At 40.0% G+C, this 24517-nt stretch overlaps 1 protein-coding gene across 12 annotated transcripts in view; it reads left to right on the top strand.

Annotated features, from left to right (window-relative positions):
• The window catches only part of GRIP1 (glutamate receptor interacting protein 1), a 315585-nt gene that overhangs the window by 275589 nt on the left and 15479 nt on the right, over positions 1-24517 (top strand). For 4 of the 12 annotated variants that reach the window (XM_088676455.1, XM_088676451.1, XM_088676448.1 and 1 more), the window contains exons 9-19: positions 965-1134; positions 4498-4653; positions 5459-5611; positions 8786-8972; positions 9537-9682; positions 11297-11377; positions 14856-14925; positions 15169-15323; positions 19119-19296; positions 20909-21048; positions 21799-21984. In XM_088676455.1, coding sequence (XP_088532581.1) covers positions 965-1134; positions 4498-4653; positions 5459-5611; positions 8786-8972; positions 9537-9682; positions 11297-11377; positions 14856-14925; positions 15169-15323; positions 19119-19296; positions 20909-21048; positions 21799-21984 — 1622 coding nt within the window. The remainder of the gene's footprint in view (positions 1-964; positions 1135-4497; positions 4654-5458; positions 5612-8785; positions 8973-9536; positions 9683-11296; positions 11378-14855; positions 14926-15168; positions 15324-19118; positions 19297-20908; positions 21049-21798; positions 21985-24517) is intronic. The other 8 variants (XM_088676450.1, XM_035127911.3, XM_035127909.3 and 5 more) reach the window with 5 other exon arrangements.

The following is a 24517-nucleotide window of genomic DNA, read 5'->3' as shown; positions in this document are numbered from 1 at the left end:
CTTGCATCCCAGGAAAGCCATGCCAGGCCCGGCAGCCTCCAGGAGACACTACAAAAAAGGAATAATAATAATAATAATAATAATAATAATAATAATAATAATATAGACCTTTTTCAATATTTTAAAAATCCACCCGGATGGTGATTTTACCTCTTAAAAAGAGAACATATCCAGGAAAAACCATGCATGTGGCAGCCCTATGTAACTCTCAAAAAACTTATTAAATTATGAACTTTTTGGCACCTATGTAAAAGGGGGTAGCCTCCTTCAGCTAAGCAGCTCCCACTTATTCTACTGCTTGTTTCAAGTCCTATGAGTGATGACTTGGCTATCTTCCTGCATTGGTTTTTGGCAGATCATTGCAACTCTAGCCTAATTAATAATGCAATCTAATCTTCCAATCGTTTTAAAGATTTGCACTAATGGTTTGACGAGTTTTTTTTACAGATAATTTTTCTCTACTTTAAAAAAGTAGAAGAAAAGAAGAAGCTTGTTATGTACTGAGCCGAATCCTAGAACAATAGGATCCATAATCAGCAGTTGGATTGGTCCGCAGGAGCCACCCAATCCAACTCCAGGTGGAAGTGAACCAGCAACCTGATTGGCCTGCAGGAGCAGCCAATCAGGCTGCTGGCAGAAGTCAATCCACAACCTGATTGGCCTGCAGGAGCAGCCAATCAGGCTGCTGGCAGAAGTCAATCCACAACCTGATTGGCCCACAGGTGTAGCCCTGAAGTAGCCAATCACACAAGGCCCATTGTGTAAATAATGTATATAAGCAGATGGTTTTGGGAAAAGAGCCATTCTTCTCTTCTTCTCCTTGATGACTATGAGCTGAATAAAAAGCATGAAATTCACTCTCGACTCCGAGTATATTTCAAAGCTGTTTAAAAAGAAGTGAATGCTTGTACTCCAAGGAAAGAGCACAGTGTGCTACATTGAAGTGCTTCATTTTCTTCCATAGATGTGGCGCATTACATGTAGGAGATCATATTCTCTCCATTGATGGCACCAGCATGGAATACTGTACATTGGCAGAAGCGACACAGTTCTTGGCTAATACTTCTGACAATGTCAAACTAGAGATCCTTCCTCATCATCAGACAAGGCTGGCTCTTAAAGGACCAGAACACGGTAGGAAGACTTGCAGTTCTACATTTAACGCCATCCTTTTCTCCTTGTTTCTTCCTGTGGCAGAACTCTTGAAAGTTGATGTTATGGGAATTTTAAGTGGGTTTGTTGTTGTTGTTGTTGTTTCTTTGGTCTTCTACCCTTAAAACCTCGATTTCAATTCTGCTTTTTAAGTTCTTTAGCCAAATTCTGATCAAGTTTACTCAGAACTACTCTTTGAATTTAATGCTTAAGATAGACTTGGTGAAATCTAAGATTTATTTAAAATCAAATGCATTTTAAGAGTCCGTTGGGAATCTGCCCTTAACTTCTGTGAGGCAAGAGAAAAAAGATCCGTAGCTCAGTGGTAAGAGCATCTGCTTTCCATGCGAAAGGGCCCAGGTTTAATCCCTGGTATTTCTAGTTGGGCTGGAAAAGGCTCCCCAACTGAAACTCTTGGCAGCTATCAAATAGTGTGGATAATCCTAGGCCAGATGGACCAAATAGTGACTCAGTATAAGACAGCTTGCTATATTCCTATGCTCCTACAATTCTAAAAATCTCTGTGTGTGTGATTTTGCTTTACCTTAAACTTCATAGTTGCCTACAAAGAAAAGGGATGCACTTTGCAACCTACAGAACCCATTGTTTACCTTCATCTATAAAGAGAATTGATTAATAAACAGTACCTTGGTTTTCGAACAGCTTAGTTCTTGAACATTTTGGCTCCCAAACACCGCAAATCTGGAAGTGACTGTTCCGGTCTGCGAACTATTTTTGGAAGCTGAACATCTGACAGGGCTTCAGTGGCTTCTGATTGGCATATAGGAGCCATGCTATGGTTTTCTAACATTCTGGAAGTCGAATAGACTTCCGGAACAGATTCTGTTCAACTTCCAAGGTATGACTGTATATTCTGGGTGCAGAATGCCGCCTGTTTCTTAAATTCAGCATCATGCATTAAGAAGTCTTATTTTCATACGATATACACCTATTCAGGATTGGATTATTATGCACTTGGTTTACTGGAAGAAGCCAGAATTAAATTTGCTCAAGGAAAATTATACATTTTTCTAAATCAGTAGCAGACACAGTGATGGGTTATCCATGCTGCACTGTTAAAAATTAATGGCATATTTTATTGCCAAGGGCAGTGATAATGTATGTGTTAATACCTTAATAAAGAGAGAGCTTGAGGGCAGAGCATAATACGGCTAACTAACCACTCTCAATAGGTACAGGCGTGCTCCTCAAAGAGATAGTTCAACAGGAGGGAAAAAAAATGTTACACATGCGATGGCATTCTTTGGTTCACATATCTTCATGCTCCATTAAGGCTGCAGGCCAAGGCAGCCATGCTTTCATTGCACAGGGAAAAACATGCCTCACCCCATTTGGAACGTTTGGCTGCCCCAGTGCTTCAAGAGTGTCATGTTGCACTGCAGGATATATAAGGGCTCTCTTGCCATTCTTTCTATGTGTGCTCTGTAGAAACATCATATTTCCTCCACTCCCCTGTTGTAAAATTGCCAGTGTAATGTCTCAGCTTGATAGTTTTAAAGTCTAATACAGTGTTTCCCAACCTTTGGTCTCCAGCTGTTTTTGGACTACAACTCCCATCATCACTAGCTAGCAAGACCAGTGGTCAGGGATGATGGGAATTGTAGTCTGAAACAGCTGGAGACCAAAGGTTGGGAAACACTGGTCTAATACATCTCCAGGAAAGTTTGCTGATCCTCTATATCAGGAATTGGGGAACCTGTGGCCCTTCAGATGTTGTCTGATTCAACTCCCTTCAGCTCCAGCCAGTGTTGGGAGTTGTAGTCTGATAACATTCAGGGGACTATAGAGTTCTCCACCCCTGCTAAGAGCATGGACTCTTATGTGCCCAAAACGGCACAATCCACACCAAGAAGAAGGTATGAGCAGATTTGGGGGGAACCCCAAGATTTACAAAGCTGCAAAAAATATTGAGGAGGAAATCCCCAAAACAGGATATTGAGGGCTGATTGTGCATAGTGAGCACAGAATGCTGATTGACTTTTTGGGATGTGTGCAGGCAAAAATAGAAGCAGTGGTGGAAATGTAATAGCATCCTGAAATAGGGCATGTAAATTCTGAACTGGAGCACTCCATGCTTTAACCTTGTATGGCAAATCCCACATGTACTTCAAATAATGTGAATCTCCTTAGTAAAAAGCCCTCAGTATAAAATAGCAGGAAGAATTAAGCAGGTGGATCCCTCCTTTTAAAATCACTGAAGGGAAAGGAACCTTTGGCTCTAACATAATATTTCATGTTTACAGCAGAAGACATTTTAATTAGTTGACTTATTTTTAGTTTATAACTCTAGATTTTTTTATCCCTTTTCTTACCTATTTCTTTTCATAATAGAATTCTCATTAGTTTTATATAAGGTTATATGTATTATGTATATTTTGCTACTGCCCAGATATTAAAGCTTTATCCCAAGTGCAGTGCCCCAATAGGTCCGAAAAAAGTATTACCTCCACCCTCTGTCATAAATTCACTGATGAAGTTTTTCTTAGAGTTGAATATGCTATGCTGCAAGTTTCAGTTAATATTAGAAGAAGACCAGTTATCATTTTCTGACTGTAGTAAATTGACAGGTTCTCCCCCCCTTTTTTAAAAAAAATTGTTTAAGGTGTAGCTGACACAAAACTAACTAGTATCAGGAATCATGCGCCTTTGTGGCAATGGGCAAAAACAGTCTGAAAACCACGCATCAGAACAATAAATGATGACTTTAGATTTCTGCTTTGTTTTTCTTAAATGGAATTTTTGTGCTGATGCTTGGGAGTTCGTTGTCCAGGATAATATAGTGCCACTGATGAATGCCAGTAAAATTAAAATGTCAAAGCAGTAAATTGAAATGACTGACATGTAAAGCACTCTGAATTACAGTGCATGGTCCCTTGATATAGGGTCCCTTGTTTTATTTTTAATTTTTTTTAATATATACAAGCTCTTTTAAATGAGTGGATATTTTCAGAACTTAATTACTAATTGCAGATCATGCATCCTGGTAATGTTGACTCAAATGGGTTCTTTTAAGTGTTTAATCATGGCAGCTAAGGGCAGAGGCAGATTAAAAACTGATTGAATACTGGTCGCTTTAAAAGAAAAAAAAAGAAAAGGCACAAAACCCATTAGTTCTGGGTCTATGAGTGGTCACTATCCCTGGGATAAATTCTAGAATTTTCTCACCACCAAGGGGGCGGGGGAGTCAACAGAGTCCTTTTTCTTTTCAGATTGCTTTTATTTCTATTCCTTTTTAAATTTATGTAATCCAGTTACCTTTCCCTCTTCTCTGGTCCTTTTTGTTTGTTTGTTTTTTATTTCTTCTCATCCCTTCATGGTGGGCAGCGAAGGTTCAAAGGAGCAACAGGCAACTTACATGGAATCCCTATGCCAACAGCCACAGCAGCACTCTCACCTATCACCATTATAATACCTACCACCCTGGCCATTCCAGGATGCCAGCTTTGAAATGCCAGAAAACATCACCTCCAAAAAGCCTTCGTAATGTTCCATGCTTTTTTTCCTCCTGACATTATTATTATTATTATTATTATTATTATTATTATCATCATCATCATCATCATCACCCTTTACTCTATCTCACCCACTTCCTCTCATACTCCCCACCCCCATTTTCATTCTTTGAAATCTTTCATTAATTTGCAACGTCTCATGATTTCTCACAATCATGTGAGGTTATTTCTGACATCTTTTCCCCCCCTCCCCTGCCTTAACTTAACCGGTCTTTATAAAGAGGGGGGGGGGAAATACGTGATAACCCAAAAGGTTTACAAAACTCAGTTCAGTACCTTGTAAGAGAATGCAACCTTTTCCCATGCAAAGCCAATGTCAGAAATCACCTTTTCCAAAGAATGCATTGCTAGACTCACCGCGTTAAATGTGTGTTAATTCACATAGATGTGTCTGTAACCCTGTTGTGGTGCTTTTATCTAAGCATTTTGATCAACTTACAATGAGTTCAACTGACTTTGAACTACAAAACGGTTGACGTTAGTGCCATTCATTATGAGCTGATTGTATACTTGGATGGAAGTATCATAATAGGACTGCACATGGTGTGTTTGTTATAACAAACAGGTTTTTTTTGTATGGTTCACCTGACCCTGAATGTGCTACACAGCCTCTTTTTTAAAAATATAGTTTGTGATTTTGTTACTGTATGCACACAAGCCATTCTCGTGAGCCATAGCAAGGTCTAGATTTCTAAGAGCCAATAGCGGGCATGCAATTCCCCTGTCCCTATTGCAAAGCCCCTGGTGCCAAGTGATTCCCTCTCTTTCAACAGCACTCGTATCTTCGTCCTTCTCTCCGGCCTCCATGAGCGCATACAGTCTGAGTTCCCTGAACATGGGGACTTTACCTCGCAGTCTCTATTCTACCAGTCCACGTGGCACCATGATGAGAAGAAGGATGAAAAAGAAGGACTTCAAAAGCTCATGTAGGTTACCATAAGGGTTGTTTTTTTAATGTATAACGAAGCCAGGGCTGTGAAATGCCTCTGACAAATGACATGAAAGCGCACTGAAATTCAGATTTGTTAGGAGCCGCCATGGGAGGAGATGCTTTGCAGCAGGAAAGAAGTTGGTGTTAGACCACATGCTGCACTTCCATTGCCATATCCCAAATCAATGAGGTTTGGTTTCTTCTGCCCTCTATGATATAATTGTGTGTTCTGCATCTACAAGTCATAATCTGGGTATCGCTTTAGTGTGGCAACAGGTTTAAAATTGCTTTAGTGTGGCAACAGGTTTAAAATCCAGTATTTACCTGAATGCAAAAATCTAGGATTTAAAAAGGAAGTCATATCACACAGTATTCTTCAAAGTAGACCAACTTTTAATGAAATGAATTCCTTCTTCTTGAGCTATAAGATGTGGCAGGTGACTTTCAGGACTATAGATAGAATGATCTCTGTTGAGTTGAGAGTGAAAGCACCCTGATGTTTGAGCACAGTGTCAGCATAATGTTTCACTTGCTGTAAGTGGTAGGATATTCCACTGAATTTTGCACTTAACTGAATTACTGACCCAACTTAATTTGTAACCTATTCATATTCCTTTTCAAGCTATAGTCCAAGGTAACTGACTATGCCTAGTTATTATGTTAGTGACTTGATCTTTTGTTGCTGTTAGGGTGAACCAGTCAACAGGCTACAAGGAATATATTCTGACACTCCTTGATTCAAATCTAAGCTATAAAGGGGTTACTTTGCTCAAATTAACACTAACAGCCCTTTTCACATATTTCTTATGCACATTAATGCACCAGTCATTGCAAAACACTCTTTTGTATTATTGCTAATATTAAATAGGCATGGTTAGAAATTGCTTGCCTCCTTTCACAGAAAACTGATGTGTCACACAGGAATTAATTGTCTGTTGTAAAAATGAGCAGTTGATTAAAACATAGAAAACAAGTTTTCCCTAAAAGCCTCCTCCAGTTCTCTTATTTGTTTATTTGTTGGTGGAAGGAAACAATAAATGCTCAAAAAAACACTTAGGGCCCTTCCAGATTTTCTTTTTATTGAGCATTCATCATGATCACACTTTCGGGACCACTGGGGCAGTCATATTGCTTTGTTCAATAAGTACACACTCTGTTCAATAAGTACACACTCTGTAGTTCCTTGCTAAAAACCCTGTAATGTTTGCCCTGTAATCTTCCAGAATTTGTTCTCGTCTCACTTTTTTGTGCATTAGCACAAGAGTGTTCCTCTAAACGACAAAGGTTTGTGGCTAACATGGGAGACGCATTACAGAAGACTAATAAAGTAGAAGGAGGTGTGGATAAATCCATCACTAATGTACCCTTATTGTATCAATTACATGTTGGGGGGCGAGGTGGGGAGGAAGCCACCAATAAGCAAAATCCCGACGACAAGATTTTCCATACTTAAAAATCCACACGTAAGAAGAGTTGTTTCCTGCTTACATTTAACTGGTCATCTCCTTCAACCTATGGCAACAAGTTTAGCTTGCCTATGAGCTCCTCTTCTTAACTGGAAGTATCAAAACAAATAGCCAGCTGTTTTCATCATCTAGCACAGGCATCCCCAAACTGCAGTCCTCCAGATGTTTTAGCCTACAACTCCCATGATCCCTAGCTAACAGGACCAGTGGTCAGGGAAGATGGGAATTGTAGTCCAAAACATCTGGAGGGCCGAAGTTTGGGGTGCCTGATCTAGCAGAAGAGTGGGAGCCTGGGAGTGCTAGGGATCATGGGAGTTGTAGGCCAAAACATCTGGAGGGCCACAGTTTGGGGGTGCCTGTTATAGAACCTAATGTAGAATTGGCCAAATAGTTATTTACACACAAACACACAGTATCTGTTGCACATACCCTCTTTCTTTCTTTCTATAGCACTTTCAAGGTTTGATGTACTAACTAGTTACTAACAAGACATTTTAAAAAGCAAGTTTTAATGAATCTATCTGCCTTGGAAGAGTCTAGAATATGTATGACTGAAGGATGCTATAAAGTTTTCATTGCCCTTTGTGTAGAAAAGTTTGCATACCTAATGTGATCTTCCCAAACGCCTGGCAATAAACTCTGCTGGTGTAGGGAACCATAAACATTTTATTAACAGAAGTTTCCAGTGGCTGCATTACTTATGCAGCTTTTTTCAAACATACAGCCATAAAACTTAAAGATACCCCACACTGTCATACTGTTTATTACACTTGTTTTGCCTTGGTTTGTTTTCCTTTATTATTTTTAAAACTCTTAGTTTTTAATGTTTAAAGCAGGCATCCCCAAACTGCGGCCCTCCAGATGTTTTGGCCTACAACTCCAATGATCCCTAGCGAACAGGACCAGTGTTCAGGGATGATGGGAATTGTAGTACAAAACATCTGAAGGGCCGAAGTTTGGGGATGCCTGGTTTAAAGTATGTTCTTCATGCCACATGTACCTTATTGTAGCTTATTACTGACCTTCCACATGCATTAGTGTCTATATATTAACAGAATGTATGTTGTGTGGTTAATGTGCATAACAACCAGCCACTGTGCACATTCACCAGGTCTCACTTTTGTAAAGGAAATAGGAAAAAAGTGTTTCCTGGAGACTGTGCATACTGACTACAGAATGTGCATATTGCCCAGAGAATGTACAAAATGCAGTCAAGATACACATATTCCCTCAGGTCTGTTGGGGATTATGCATAATGACTGGATAATGTTCAAAATTCAGTTGATATATGTGCCTTTCCCGAGGTCTGTTGTGGATTACCTTCCCCAGCTAGATCAAAGTGCCTTCTGCCCCCCTCTTTGTGCCTGTGTATGAAGTAAAAGGGTTTTTTAAATAAACCATATCATCATTTGGCAACAATTCCAGATGGTCCACTACATAGCAGTTATTTCTTTGATTACAGAAGAAATGTATCGTTCAGTGATTAACTGGATGAAACTTCGTTTGTCAACAATATCAGTTAAGCAGTATGGAAAAAATATATTTAAATATTGTTCACTGTGTTGATCCTAATAAATAATTTTTGAGATAGAAATTGTTTATAGATGCACTTTGATGTCCACTTGATATATTGGTGGGTTTTGTGTCAGAAATTGTTTTAATTTGTGTTGCGTCTTTCTAAATGCCATTGATGTGTTTTATAGTGTCACTAGCTTCTAGCACTGTTGGCCTGGCTGGGCAGGTTGTCCACACAGAAACTACAGAAGTAGTACTGTCAGCTGACCCCATTGTCGGATTTGGAATACAGCTCCAGGGCAGTGTGTTTGCTACGGAGACCATGTCATCTCCACCTCTGATCTCCTATATTGAGGCTGACAGTCCAGCAGAAAGGTGAGGTGCTTTGAAATGATTGCTCCTAACTTTTATTGCTGAGAACTTATCTCTGGATGCTTTGGCCTAGTTATTTTCAGGTTTTAGACAAATTATAGAAAAATGGTGGTACCTAGTGAATTTCCTGTCCTGACAACAAGGGTTGGGGTGTGTGTGTGGAATCTTGATAAGGTATGAGAAGAACAAAAAACAATGGTGCCTTTATCTAGACGATTACTTCCGGCAGGCAACTGGGAGCTGTGTTAATTAGAGAATTTTTTCCTAATGGAATTCTAAATCTTAGTTCAAAGACCTTCATATTTTTGATTCTAAATTGGCAGAAAGTACATCTATCTCTGCTTAGTTTTAGCTGAGATCAAATCTTTAAAACACCAGAGTTTTGGATTATTAATTTCTTAACTGGTACATTTCAAACGTGCTCATAATAAAATCATGAGAATAAATTTAGACTTACAATATTGAGAAAGTTGGGTTTGTTCTATTACCCTTCTATTGAAAACTGCATTTATTTTGGCTTTGATCTCCCCTGTGTCTGAATGCTCATTTGTTCTCTTTTGTGTCAAGGTGTGGCACCCTACAAATAGGAGACAGAGTACTGGCTATAAATGGGATCCCAACAGAAGACAGCACATTTGATGAAGCTAATCAACTTCTTAGAGACTCGTCTATCACCAGCAAGGTCACTTTGGAAATAGAATTTGATGTTGCAGGTACGAATAATCAAGTATTTTCTCTTACTTGAATGCAAGCTCAACCCTTCACTTTTGAATCTGAAGCTGCTATCACACACACATATACAACCTCCATCTCTTTCTGCAATCTTTAATTCATACTGAATATTTCAAAACTCAGGCAGAAATGACAAGTATTCTATTATTCAAGATGTGAAATCAATCTTCTCTTTCTCACATATTTTCGTATATGCCAGTTTTATTCTACTGATTGCTCAAAGACAGAATGCACCAGAGTTTGGGGAAATGGTTACCTGCCGCTTGTGCACTGGGTTATGCAAAACAGAAGCACTAGGAACACAGTACATTGCGGAAAATTAGGACATAATGTGTAATTTGGAAACAAAGATACAAATTTTGTACATTGACACGATTAAATTAAGGTGTGCATTTCAAAGCTTGGGACCTGCTCTTAATCCCCACATGACACCTGCTCTCATGAGGAAACTCCCATTGACTGAAAAGAGACTTGGAATTCTTAGGTGCAATCCCTCCCAGAGTTACTCATGTGAGTGTGGAGGGATTGCCATAGGATTCATTGAATTATTTTTCCCTCCCTCCCTCCTCTTTGTACTTGCACACCACAGTGTAGCCTCTAGTCATACCTGCCAGGTCTCTCACAGAGAAATCCGGGATCGGCAGCTGCACGATACCGGAAGTTGCGTAGACGCAACTTCCGGTGTCACTTTGCCCATCTATGGGCACCAAAAATGGCCGGCGCCAGCACCGGAAGTTGCATCTATGCATGTCCGGAAGTGCGTAGACGCGACTTCCGGTGCCGGCCATTTTCTGGTGCCCATAGATGGGCAAAGTGGCACCAGAAAAATGGCCGCTGACAGGAGACAAAATAAGGGAGATTAACGGGAGAGGAGCTGAAACGGGAGACCACCTGGAAACAGTAAGGAAAAATGGGGGTTTCTTGGGAAATACGGGGTACTTGGCAGCTATGCCTCTAGTTGCTGAAACACTCCCTGTTTCCCTATTAAGCTCTGAGTCCTCAACCTGGGGCCTGGCCCAGAATTTACTTTGGAGGGCTGGGTTGGAAAACTGATGGAGAGGCAGGAAGTAGCCTCCAGTTCTAGATCACGGGAAATGCTCTGAGATGCATGTACAAGTGGAAAGAGGAAAGGAGGACGACTGTTGATCCTGTGGGGATCTGTGCATGGTCATATGTGCTTTTGCTGGGAGGAATTCTGTCCCTATTTACTGGTAGATGTCTACAGGACATCATTGAGTCATTGCTAGTTTTATAATTGATCTCTCTCTCTCTCTCTCTCTCACACACACACACACACAGAGAGAGAGAGAGAGAGAGAGAGAGAGAGAAACAAACATTTGTGATACTGGCTTTATTGTATGCTCAGGATTTTCTGCTTTAGCTTTTAGGTCCTTCCCTTTAAGAAGTGGCAGTATGCAGCAAACACAGTGAAATTTTGAATTGTGAACATTAAAATGAGCCACAATTACTTTGCTTCCTTGACTCAATATTATCTATTATTTTTAATTAACGGATAATGTGTGAGTGATGAAAATGCAATGAATGTGATTCAGCCCAGCATGTAGTATAAATGAAAAAAAAACTTTTAATTACAGAATCTGTTATACCAAGTAGTGGCACTTTTCATGTAAAACTACCAAAGAAGCATAACGTAGAGCTTGGCATCACCATAAGCTGTAAGTAAAAGCAGACTTTTGTCATATTTTTAAAATATATGATCCTGATAATATATAATGTTTGGTAACAAAATTATTGTAGATGTATTTTGCACTCTATTTTGCTCTTTCAGAGCTTTTGACCACCCAGCAAATTAAAATTAGCCAAAAGTTCAAGCTAGACCCCATAACCGAATCACTTATTTAATATAAATTAGATTCTCTGAAGCTTCAGTGATAATTATAGCTTTCTTTTTATAAACACTGCGAAAGAGGTTTTTAGATAGGAATGAAATTTGAAGGAAATTACAGGCTCATGTCTGTCAGGAGAAAGAGTTGTAGAAACAGGATATTAATATAGATAAAAATACAGAACAATGGGAGAAAGAACAAGAAGATTCTTCCATTTGACTGCTATGCTTTTTTTTTTAATGCTCATCTGTATGTTGTGGTTCCTAAAAATAATCTTTATCTTAATTTGTCCTCATTTTGCCCAGCTGAGATGAGATTAGCTTTGCAAATAAAGGTTTATATTTTAAATTCACTATCTGTATTACTTCTGAGTCTTTATAGTCCCCCCTTAAAATTCAGTATTAAATTAATTTCTTGCTTTCTGTTAAACTTTGAGAAGATTGGAAGATTGTTATTCCATTCTTACTTTGCTTTATTCTAGCATTTTTCTTGTTTAAAGTTTTAAAATCATACTGCTGAAATGTACTGGGTGTGGGTTATAGAGATCCTGAAATTCTTGAAGTTCAATATTCTGCACCTTCATTTGACACTTACTTGGTGAGCCAATGTGGTTTAGAGTAGGGTAGGTGCTTTTGTGTTACATTCAGATTACATTCAGGAGGAGAAATCTGCCCTACTCAGATTCCAAATTAGATTTAACTTACCCAATTCAGGTGGATAAGATGGGATGACTGATCCTCTTCAGAATTTGCAGTCTGACAGATTCCATCATTATGGTTTGAGGGTTTTGAAACACAGATAAGTACCAATTATGAGGTGGTCTGAGGGTTGCCCCACTTACGTGAGAAGAGTAGCATGTTTTTTCTTGTGCAATTCCTCCTGGGCTCAATGGAGTACCATTATACTCCATTGTGTGGCAAGGAGTCCTTTTTGGAGGAGGTTTAAGTTTGAGCCATTGATCTACTCTCAAGTAGACACTCGGTGTTTTTTTCCTAGAAAAATAGGTGCCAGTATTCACCATAAAGTTGTTACAGTAAGTGTAATTCGTTTTAGCAACAACAAAAAGAGGTGTCGTACTCTGTACCCTTGAGTGCTCCCTGAAAAAAAAAGCACTATATACACTGAAATTGAAAACAATGTTACCATTTATAATTTAGAATACAGAATAGTAATCTGTTTTGGATGCAGGTTTTCATTAAACAATAAACAAACAAAAAAAGCAACCCTGAAGTTATTTGTACCCAGTACAGGTATAATACAGAATATGCTATTCGTACTACCAATATATTTAAAACTGAGTTGTTGTTTTTTAACAAAGAATGCTTAGGGAAACATCGTTTAAAAGGTATAAGGAATTCCAGTTAAGTTTAATTTGTTTGCTATCTCAATTGATTTTTAAACTGAGAAATGCAGTATAGATTTTTATGAGATCAATTTTTATAACGCGAGCTACTTTATCATCGCAAATACTTTGAAAAAAGGGCATTGAAAAATGTCCAGAAAGATATATGAGCTGATGAAATATCAAAATAATAGTTTCCCACGAGTAGACATATACTGCACTCTATATCTCATGGGAAAGGCGGCTCGTAGGTTCGGTTCTTCATATCAGCCATGAGGATGGACTCAAACGGGTCTTTGCAAGGGTGTAACATTTCTCATATCTGTATTTGCAAGATCATATTCATTACATGTAGGAGGAAGTTGATGTAGCTTAAGAGTCTGTTAAAAAGGGCATGATACCTTTGTCACATAACAAGTATAAAGCCATCTTTCTGACAATATTAGGAAAGAAGTAAGAGTGCTTTAAAGCTCAGTTCCAGCCATGTTTACTCAGAAATAAGTTCCACTAGATTTAGGCAACATTCGCACCATACAGTTTAAAACACTATTATACCACTTTAAGTAGCCGCGTCTTGCTCTAAAGAATTCTGGGAGCTGTTTGTTAAAAATGCTGAGAGTTGCAAGAAGACCCCTATTCCCCTCAGAGTGTTACAATTTCCAGACTTCCCAATGAAGAGGAATTGATTGCTAAACCACTCTAGTCATTGCAACTCTAAGAGGAGAATATGGATCTCCAAAAACTCTCAGCACCCTTAACAAACTACAGCTTTGAATTTTTCTATTTTTTTTTGGGGGGGGGGAGCCATGACTGTTTCAAGTGGCATTGTAGTGTTTGAAGTATATGGTGTGAATGTGGCCAAAATGAACTTTACTCCCAGATAAATGCGGCTGTAGCACTGCAGCTCTAGACCACTGAACTGTTTTTGTCAAACATTGAAACCTTTTGTGCTCTTACCAAATTCCATCGGCGCAGTGAGACTTAACTTCCGAGTAAACCATTGGCATATTGATCTATCCTGCATGCAAGGATGGGGTAGAACAGGATATATTTTAAAATAGCAAGCTGGGTATATGTTCTTTCAATAGGAGGAATGAGGCAGCAAGAATGTGAGGGATACCATTTCAAAGTTAACCCTTTTGCAGTATGAATTGTATCACAATTGCAGCATAGGTCTATTTAAATGTGGGCACATTTGCATGCCCTCCATACTGTGCTGTTGGCACAGCATGATGCCTGAAAAAAATATTTTATTTGTGTATTTAAAATACTTTAGGCCACGTTTTAGGGCAAAAGCCCTCTCAAGGTGGCTTATGCATAAAATATGACACAGCAAAGCATATTTAATAAATCAAACCAGTACTAAACAATACGAGAGCAATCAGCCCAAATATGTTAAAACCCAAAAACAAGATGAAACCAGCAATCCAACAAGCACCCTTCTAGGGAAGAGCAGGGAAAACAGATGCATCTTCAGAGCTTTCTGAAAGACCTATAATTACAGGGCCTGCTGAACCCCAGGTGGTAAGGACACTCCAGAAATGTGGGTCTGTTGCAATATTCTCTTCTCTCACCCAGTAATATAATAAAATTAAATTCCAAGGTTCATCTGAATTATGAAGCTTTTATGGTAACCTCTGATGTGATCAGTGAAGCAAATTTGTATACATGCTTAAGAAATTGAGGGGTCTGAGTTCACAAAGGTTGCTCAATATTCTGTTTTGAATGAAATTTTGTTTCTATGAGAGCTGTGGCACGCCAATATTTATAAGGCACACCAGTTATATTTTAGGACGAATGGCTTAACATATAACTACACCCCACAAATGTGCATTACTAGGAGTATACACCCATGTATAATAAATATTGTACATAAAAGCATTAACATTAATGAGCATATGCTATATGGAGTTTTGAGAATTATTTTGAATTCAAATGCATATATGTGTGTATTACATATTTCAGCTCCATCTAGTCGAAAACCAGGAGACCCTCTTGTTATTTCAGATATTAAGAAGGGAAGTGTTGCTCACAGGTGAGTGCTTTCAAGTCAGCAAAAAAAAAGTTATGTTGGTTACTCTCACACTCCCTAAGTATTTAAATGATCCATATTTCTAAATTAAGCAAATCCTTCCACTGGAGTAATGTTGTTTTTTAATCTCCACTGCTTTTTTTTTTTAAAAAAATTTCATTTAAAAAATAAAATCATTTGCATGAATAGATGTCTAGACAGCATGTGCAAGTCATCAATTTTGTAATGTGTCCCATTTGTTAACAGAACTGGAACATTAGAACTAGGTGATAAATTGCTTGCCATAGATAATATTCGACTAGACAACTGTTCCATGGAAGATGCAGTTCAAATCCTGCAGCATTGCGAGGACCTTGTAAAGCTCAAGATTCGCAAAGATGAAGATAACTCTGGTATTCACAGTGAGCTGGCTTAAAAACCTACATTTATAACCATTTATGTTAGATCTAATCTCTGTTGTATAATCAATGGATGTTCATTAATATTATTTTTAAATATACAGAGAAAAGGCACTATCTATATTGCAATGCAGATATTTTTGTATTCCATGATGGTACTTCCAAGATGCATGCAACATTAGAATATTTGTCATTGGCCCATGATAGGACTATGGCACAGCCCATCACTGCAAAAAGTCATGTATGCTTGTTTCAGTGCCACTTCTGTATTTTAAGCAAAAATCCCACCCCCACCCCAAATTTCAGACATGATTTTGGCCCAGCTGTTTTAGAGGAGTACACTCAAGGGTAGCCTGATTTTTGGGGGATTCCTGGCAAAGCATGAAATCCTACCTCCCCATCACTCAATTAATACTCTAGTCCTCACTCTCCTCCACAACAATATTAGCCACGCTTAATCATCATACAAATGTACATTCAGAGGAAAATTTGTTCTCTTGTTTACTCACTCTCATATCACTTCTTTTTGGCAACATAAAAATGATTAGATTCTCAGGCACAGAAAGAGACAAGAGCATCTCTTTTGGCATTCTTAGCCTTAAGTTATGTTGGGGAAATAGATGGTTCCCTTTCCACCGTTACTCAAACAAACAAATATCCTTTATTAGGCATATCAAACCACGCATTATCACATAAAATTTGTATACAAGTTATACAGAATACAAGCTCAGTTGAGCAAGGCTTATCCCAGTCAGTTCCCTAACTCCAGAAAGAGTATAAATATATATAAATACTATTACTCTTTACACCTATCAGTATTTTCCTTCTGAGACCCCTGTGTATAGGGCAGTATATTATTATTATTATTATTATTATTATTATTATTATTATTATTATTATTATTATATTAACAATCCTGATGCTCCCAGGTAGCAGAGTCATAAGCAGAAAACAAGTGAAGCTATTTAACACTAGCCCATATTATCACCAGGTTTTCTATCTAAAAGGCAAATTCATCACCCACCAAAAGTCAGCATGAATTAAATTCCATGTCACCTGATTCCCTGACCTTTAGTATCTGCTCATTTCCAGCCCAATAACTATTATGATCCATCCCAATCTATACTTGCTCAGAAGCGGCGTACATGGCCTTCTGATGGTTACAATGCCTGATATGTACATTTTAGTGTGAATTATAGCAGTTAATAATTGCCAGCTTCTTAATTCCGTGGCTAAATTAATACTTTGCATAGATTAAAAACATTTATTTTATAATACGGGGTGAATTGTGTGCAACTACATGACTACCAATTAAGGTCTGCTAGATGCAATTCCTCTATTATGTGTGCTTCGTAAATTATCTCATTTAAATCTAGTTACAAAGACAGATTACAGTCATCATAAAACTAATATTTCTGTACAGTTTGTGTTAAGAACAATGCTTCATTAAGTTGCCAGTCCATAAACTGTTGCCATAAATTATTATTTTTAAGCTTTCACTTTTTTAAGCTGTTGCATGAAATCAAAAGAAACATAATGTAAGCAATTAGGGATGTGGGGGAGATTATGCACATACACACACCATTGCTGCTCCGCAGTGCCATCTCCTAGGGTCTGGCATTCCAGCATCTGGAAACAAGATGTGAGGGTCCCAAGGCAAGAAGGCAGAGCCTAGAGGCACATGTTGGGGGAAGCAGGCTTAGTTTGAAAGACACATATAATAACCAAGAGGGGAAAGAGAGACTGGAACCAGAAGTCCTGGCTTCTTGGGAAGTAGATGAGAGAGAAGGGATTCCCCAGTAATGGTAATATAACTGTGGGGCACACAATAGCCAGGCTGGAAATCTTGTGTAGAGGAAACAATAAATTCCTACCTAGTCACATATTACCTGTTTACTAATCAGCCTATCCACTTCGCTGAGTCTCCCTGAAGCCTTTATGGCTTTTAGGTATTGGGAGTGACAAGAATAATCAAGGACCACAAGAGTTTTTAACGACACATATATAAATGTCTAGAATCTGGAGCTTTTAGTAAAGAGTTTTTACGGAAAAAGGAGCTGAACCTGCTATTGGTGCAAAGGAACAAGTGAAACAGGAGATAAATGCAATCCCCCTATCTGTACACAGTCTCTAAAGCTACAAACCTACACTAGGCTTCATTCATTCATAAGCTCCCTCCAGATCAGACCTGTGTGTCTGCCAGGGGCGTCTTTACCCATTGGGCGTAGTGGTGCGGCGAGCCAGGGCGCCAAGCAGTGGAGGGTGCCAGGCGGAGAGTCCGGGGAGAGTCTGGGGAGGGAGAGGTAAGTGACGCGGAGCAGGGGCTTGGTGCCTGCGCACCTCCAGCGCTCATTAGGGGCGGGAAGGCTCCAGATGCTTTCACACAGTCCGGAGCTCACTCCACTGGCTCCACGACACACCACCTCCTTGGCTGTGTGGTGTGTGCTTGCATCCCAAGCTCTGTGCATAATAAACGTGACTCTACCACCGCTCCCCCGTCCACTCTACCTCGAAAGATCCCTGCGCTCAAGACTACATGCTGCAACTGCTGCCCCCAGCGCCCCTCCCTCCTTCACCTGCTTCTCCACCTGCTTGCACAGAGACTGCCTCCTCCCGCTGCCTCCCCCACCTCTGCACTCCTTCACACGAACCACATTTCCTTCCCCTGCCCAATCGCCTCCCAGTCACGCTCTCTCCTCACCCCCCCCTTCCACCCCAAGCAAGGACAGCGAGACTGCGGCTGAGTGAGTGCGTCTGTCCCTGCCCAGACGAGACCCCTGCCTGCCTCCCGTGCCGCCCCCAGGTCCACACCATGACCCCACCGCAGGAGCTGATGCTCAGCCGCGCATGAGCAGCACGGGGCAGCAACACGAGGGCAGGAGCAGCCTTTGCTAAAAAAAGGTCAACAACTTTGGGTTCCCCCCCTTAAAAAAGGTCGACAACTCTGGGAAACGGGGCAGAGCACCGGAGGGACCTTTGCACCATGGCACTTGATATGCTTAAGATGGCCCTGGTGTCTGCCTTCTTGCCGTGAAAATGAAAAGCTGACCATATCCAGCTGCTTCTGCCCATGCACTCTCCCGTTCACAAGCTCCAGGAAGTGCAAGGAATTTTAATTCCAAGCTCCACCCTCCAGATCACAGGCTTTAGGCAACCTAAGTACTGACACGCTCAATGATTAAGCCCTTCCTATTTGAGCACCAGGGTAGGTCAGCTAGCAAATGTTAACCCCATAATCCCCAAACACATAGACAAGCAAAAGTTTACAAAACAGACTTATCAAAGTGATGTCCACGCAGCAGTCCAAATAAGCAATGTTCATTTCTTTTGCACATACAGATGGCTGCCCAGCAGCAATATAAAAAAAGTAGATAAGCAAAAATGCCCACTTTCAAATGTTCAAGCGACTGTTACTATTTTCACACAGAAAAGTATTTGCCAGAGTCTAGATTTTTCCCCTTTGTAGCCAAAACCTGTTTTATAAACTTAAGGGGGGGGGGTGAATAACCTGGAGGATAAATGTTACCATATTTTTTGCCTTGCGGTTGTCTCTGTTGCAGGGAATTGTGGGAAGGTAAAAGTTCACTTGGGTCTAGAGTCAGGTTTTAAATCCTGGTTTTGCTTCAGTGGATGGGAAGGAAAGTTGATGTTGTTGCCAGTGAAGTCAAGTATAGGCTTCAGAAATCAGAATTGAAGTGGCTAAGATATGTATTTGAGGCATGAAGCTTTTAGGATGCACACTGTGATTTCTGATCATTTGTCTGAATGTATTATTCTTTTCATTCCTTCTTTCATAAGAGACCAATTGCATCCTCTTGGCATGTATTGCAGATGAACAAGAGAGCTCAGGAGCAATTATTTATACTGTCGAGCTCAAGCGCTACGGAGGACCTCTTGGGATCACTATTTCTGGTACTGAAGAGCCCTTTGATCCTATTATCATTTCAAGTCTTACTAAAGGTGGACTAGCTGAGAGGTAAATTGAAATAAAGATATTCATAGTTCTGCTATTTACTGTGTTCATTCATGTGTGACAATTCATTCAGTCATATGCAATCATTCTTCCTTAGAAATCTGTCTGTTCTCCACAATTCATAGCAAATGAAATACTTAATGATGTTCAGTCTTTTTCTGCTGGTGTTATGATATGAGGCTGTTGTTAAATCTAGAACATAGTTTTTCAATAGTTATTGTCACCATAAATCACCTAAAGAAAGCTTCAGGCATGCTTACCTTGTGATGATATTAATAACTTAAAGAAAAAAGGTGTTGCATTCTTCTTATAAGGTGGATGTGTTTCTATATACAGTGCTACATGTTTTTGCCTGTCTAGCTATATTTACCATATGTGACATATATACAGTGTGCTAACCATTACATCTTACTCATTCCCTCTTTATTTTATTTTAAAACCCCATGTACACAGCATTGCTGTGCCAGGATAGGATCGTGAAATTTTCTTAGCAGTTCATAAACCAAATATAGCACTTTTTCTGAGGGCAGTCATTTGGAGAAACATTCGTACCCCTATTTAATTTGAAGCCAGTAGAATTCTAAAGGTGAATAGCAGTCTCTTGGATATGGGTGCAGTTGTCAGAGACTGAAATGACAACGGGGAAGAATTTTGGAACCTGTGCTGAAACAAGGTGGTCAAAATGCAGAGCAATCTATTGGGCAGTTCTGGTGTGTGTGTGTGTGTGTGTGTGTGTGTGTGTGTGTGTGTGTGTAAAAGAGTGAGAAGAGTATCCTGCTTCCTGAAAGCATCTAGGCTTGCCCTATCAGAAAACTGTGGTGTCTGGATGCAGAGGATCAAAGACTGCATGTGCTACGTGTCCTTGTTCTGCAGCTTCAAGAATCTCTGGTTAATTCCCTCCTGAAAATCATGTGCTTCTGGTGATTGATAAAATACCCCCCAATTCTGCCACCTGGCAATAGGACTGCTAAATAGCTCTGGAAGAGCCTTGGTAAAAATATGGGAGTTACAGGTAGCTTCAGTGGAGAACTCACCTGAAAGTGAATAAGTAGTTTTTCAGGATCAGTTTCAAAGTGAACTGAGTTGTGTCATGATGATTGTACAGGCATGTCAACAGATTCTAGCTAAGTTGCCCATCCTAATATTCTCCCTAACTACAGTTGTGGCCCATTTAATCCATCTATCAGGATATCCCTCTTAATTTACTTCAACTGATCATGTGAAAATATTGTGATGGTTTGTGCTGTCATTGCCTTTTGCCTCTTGAATGGAAAACATCAATATTTGCAGGTACTAAGAAAGGAATTTCAGTAAGCCTTCTGAATGTGCAGCTTTAATCCATGGTGTTGTCACATTGAAGGAAATGATGGGTTGTTGTTGTTTCTTGGATGTCAATTGGTTCTCCTACCAGCTCTGAAAACAAAGATGGCCTGGTGATCCAAATAGCCTTAGCAGCAAGAATGACTAAGTAGCTCCATTCATCTTACACACTTTAAATTAAATGTGAAACCCAAGGAAAAACTGCAGACACTTTTGCTTATCTTGTGTATGTTAAATGTTTGGCTCAATTTCCTTTTTACTGAACTTTTCATGTTTTATTTAACTCATGTTTCAGGACAGGTGCAATTCATATCGGAGACCGAATCTTAGCAATAAATAGCAGCAGCCTGAAAGGAAAACCTTTGAGCGAAGCCATACATTTGTTACAAATGGCAGGAGAAACAGTCACCTTGAAAATCAAAAAGCAGACAGATGGTGAGTGTTGTATCAGGTATTACACAGGGGCCCTTTCTACAACTATCAACAATGCATACATTCATGAAAATGGTATTTGGCTCATTGGAACTGTAGGAATGCAGAAACAAATGCATAGATACAAGAATGGTTCAACAGAAGCACTTCAAGGTCTATGAGATATTTGCAGCCACCAGTGCAGTAATTCAGTGTTTCTCAACCAGTGTGCCTCCAGATGTTTTGGGACTACAACTCCCATCATCCCTAGCTAGCAAGACCAGTGGTCAGGAATGATGGGAGTTGTAGTCTCAAAACATCTGGAGGCACACTGGTTGAGAAACACTGCAGTAATTGAGTCAAACAAAAAGGGAGTCAATTATCTCTTTACAACAGTAGTGTTACAGTCAAAATTTGGGAAGTAATAAACTACTCATTTGGACTCCTGTGAGTCATTCAAAGAAAAAAAAAGTATTAAGTAACAAACCCTACATTGAAATGAACATTGAACAAAAAACAGAGGTACAGATCAGAGCCAAGCCCAAGTTTATGAAGGATGTAGACAAACCGGAAATAATGAAATTAGAACAAAAGGTTTTTTAAGCTATTATGAGGAATGCACCCCCCCCAAAAAACCCACCCCCAGCTCATGCACCTTGTTCGTCTTAGTTTTCTCGCTTACAGAATATCTCTCCATGCAAATGAAGCTGCATATCTATCTGATTTTCCAACAGAATTTTACTTTTTTTTTCCCTACCATTTAATTCCTACCAGCATCAAGTCCCAAGAAATTTCCGGCCTCGGGTCACCTAAATGAATTGAGTGATGCTGAAGATGACACAGCCACCACACAGAAACCAGGCAAACTGTCGGAAATATACTCCACTACCGTCCCAAGCGTAGATAGTGCTGTGGAATCATGGGATGGCTCTGGAATGGATAACAGCTATGGAAGTCAAGGTGGGTTCATGCATATCAACCGCCACACATAACGTGGAAAATCACTCCATGGGAAAACCTTCTAAGCCAACTTTGCTGTGTCTCAACTGTGCTGTATCTGTCTTGTTAAGACAGCGCCCTTTAGCACACTCTGCTGCCTCTTGCATTCGGCTAACCTTCGTCTCACTCTTTCACAACACTGTGACAGGTTATAAAGCATATATCAGTATACTAACAGCCTTCTGCTAGTTTTACTGATGTCTGAATAGCCAGTCCATAGCTCATCCACAGCTAAATGGGTTTATCCTTCAAGCTTAGATTAATAAAAGATGCAGAACACATTGAAGGTGTTCATTAATTTGAACGTCTGAGGTGCATTCGTTGTGGTTTTTAAGCTGGCTATGGTAAAGATTTATTGTAAACTGCCAAAGGGGGAGCATAAAGAGATTATTCAGTGATTTGTTACCCTTTTGTTTCTCCTTCATCCCTTGACATTAAGATGTCAGAGGGCTTTCAGAATAATAACTGGTTTTAGGAAAGGTTTTGAAGGGAGGGGTGGAAGAACAAGAATGGAGAGTCCCGGTGACTCACGCGCCCAGCGGTTGCTCCGTTTTTTTTGCGGATCCCCCGCTGCCCGAGAGCTCAATAGAGCGATCGAGAGCCGGCGGGGTGGAACCGCGGGAGCCATTTTGGGCTATATCTTACCTCCGAGAAGTGAAGCTCCGAGTCCTGACCCGGCAAGCGGCAGATTCTTCCGACAAATTTAAACTTCCAAAAAGTAAGTGGAATTGTGATCACGGACTTTAAATTCGTTAATTGGAAAAATAGGAGAGGCTTCAAAGAAACGGAAGTCGGTCTCTTCCTAATGGAAAACTGGGAGGCGCTTTAAATAATCTTAAGCTGAATAACAAAAGGCATCTGGGACTGTGGACCCGAGAGAAAGAAAGACTTTTTTGAACCCTCTCAACTCCCAAGTCCGGCACCCCTTGAGGTACAGCATTATTAAGGGGGAGAGTGCTTTGACAGCTGTCAAAAGCTGTCAAGCTGTCAAAAGACCGGGTGGACTTATTGTACTGTTGCAATTAGTAAAAATTGTTTGAAAATGTGGTAGAACTATTTAAAATTGGAACTAAGAATGGAGTTGTGATTGAGTTAAAAGACAAAGGAAAAGAACTGCCAAAATGGAGTCGACCGTCTGAGGAAGGAATTTTCCAGTACCTCTTTGTTCTCCACTTCCTGTCTGTTTGCGGTCAGGAGAAGTATGAAAACAAAGTACTCTCGAGCCTTCCGGGAGGCTGTGCTAAACTATCTACAACTATGGGAGGATATCTACAAGGAACGGCAACATCCCAATGTACCAGCAGTCGAGGATGAAATCCAAGTCCAGGATTTAGAAGAAAATTTGATTTTGGATACTGTGGAGATGGAATCTGGATGTCAGGAGAAACAATTAGTTGAAAACCTTAAAGAGGACTTGGACTATAAAAAATATGTTGGGGATGAAGCAAAGTATGGACTTCAAAAGGAAGAAAATCAAGTAGAACAAGAAAATGAGAAGCAAAGGAATTTGAGGATTAATGGACTTGAAGATCCTGGAGGGGTTGAAATGTGGGGTGATGTTAGGGAGGAATGGGAAAGACAGGGGCAGGGGGTGACAAGGGTCTGGAGACGGATATGGGAAAGAATGGGTGTGGGGTGAATATCTTAGTTAAAAGATTTTATTTTAGTTTCTGAAAGACGGTTTTTGAAATTTTGGCCTGTTAACGGAAATGCTGATCCAATTGGAGGAAAAAGACTTAGGGAGAGGAGATGGAGTGTAAAAATGAATGGAAAAAGTTGTGCTTTCTGGAGGGAATTCTAAGAATGGCTTAGGAAAGAATTCAAGTTAATGTAAATTTTTGTAAGTTAAGTTAAGTCTAGGCAGAAAGCTGCCTACTCTCCTTTCCTTACTCTGAGATACTCAGTGGCAGGGAGTGCTCAGAGGGGTGAGGAGGGGACATAATGGAACCTTGGAAATGCTGTGCCCCACAGGTTCCTCTTGTGGCAGGAGGGGGCCTGTGGGAGGGCAGCATGGAAAAGGAGGAGGGTTGAGTTAATATTATAAGAAAAGGATTCTAAATTGAAATAGAAACCCGCCATAAACTTTAGATTTTGTTTAAGGAAAACCAAGAGGAAGACCACCGAGGAAGTCACAAGTATAAGGTTAAGGCAATAAGAATTGGGGAGTTAAAATTCTCCCCTACTGTTGTTATGTTTGTATGTGTCTAAGTATACTTATGAATGAGTTGGGGGAAACCAATCCTCAGAGCTCCTCCATTCCTGTCCTCTCAGTGGCAGGGGGGGGGGAAGAGGGGGGAGGAGGGAGGGGGGAGGCCAAACCCAACTTACAATGGACCCCTTTGATTCTCAAAGCACACGGGTTTCACTGGTGGCAGAGGTGAACCAGTGGGTGGAGGGAAGACGAAGGGACTGTGTTATATTGTATGTTACATTGTATGTTTGTGTAGTTTGTTTAGTTTTGTGTGTAAAATTAATAAAAATTATTTTAAAAAAA

The sequence above is a fragment of the Zootoca vivipara genome, chromosome 9 (assembly GCF_965207765.1).
Source record: "Zootoca vivipara chromosome 9, rZooViv2.hap1.1, whole genome shotgun sequence".
Taxonomy (NCBI): domain Eukaryota; kingdom Metazoa; phylum Chordata; class Lepidosauria; order Squamata; family Lacertidae; genus Zootoca; species Zootoca vivipara.
Note: the sequence above shows the minus strand (reverse complement) of the source record. Positions and strands in the feature narration are given on the sequence as shown.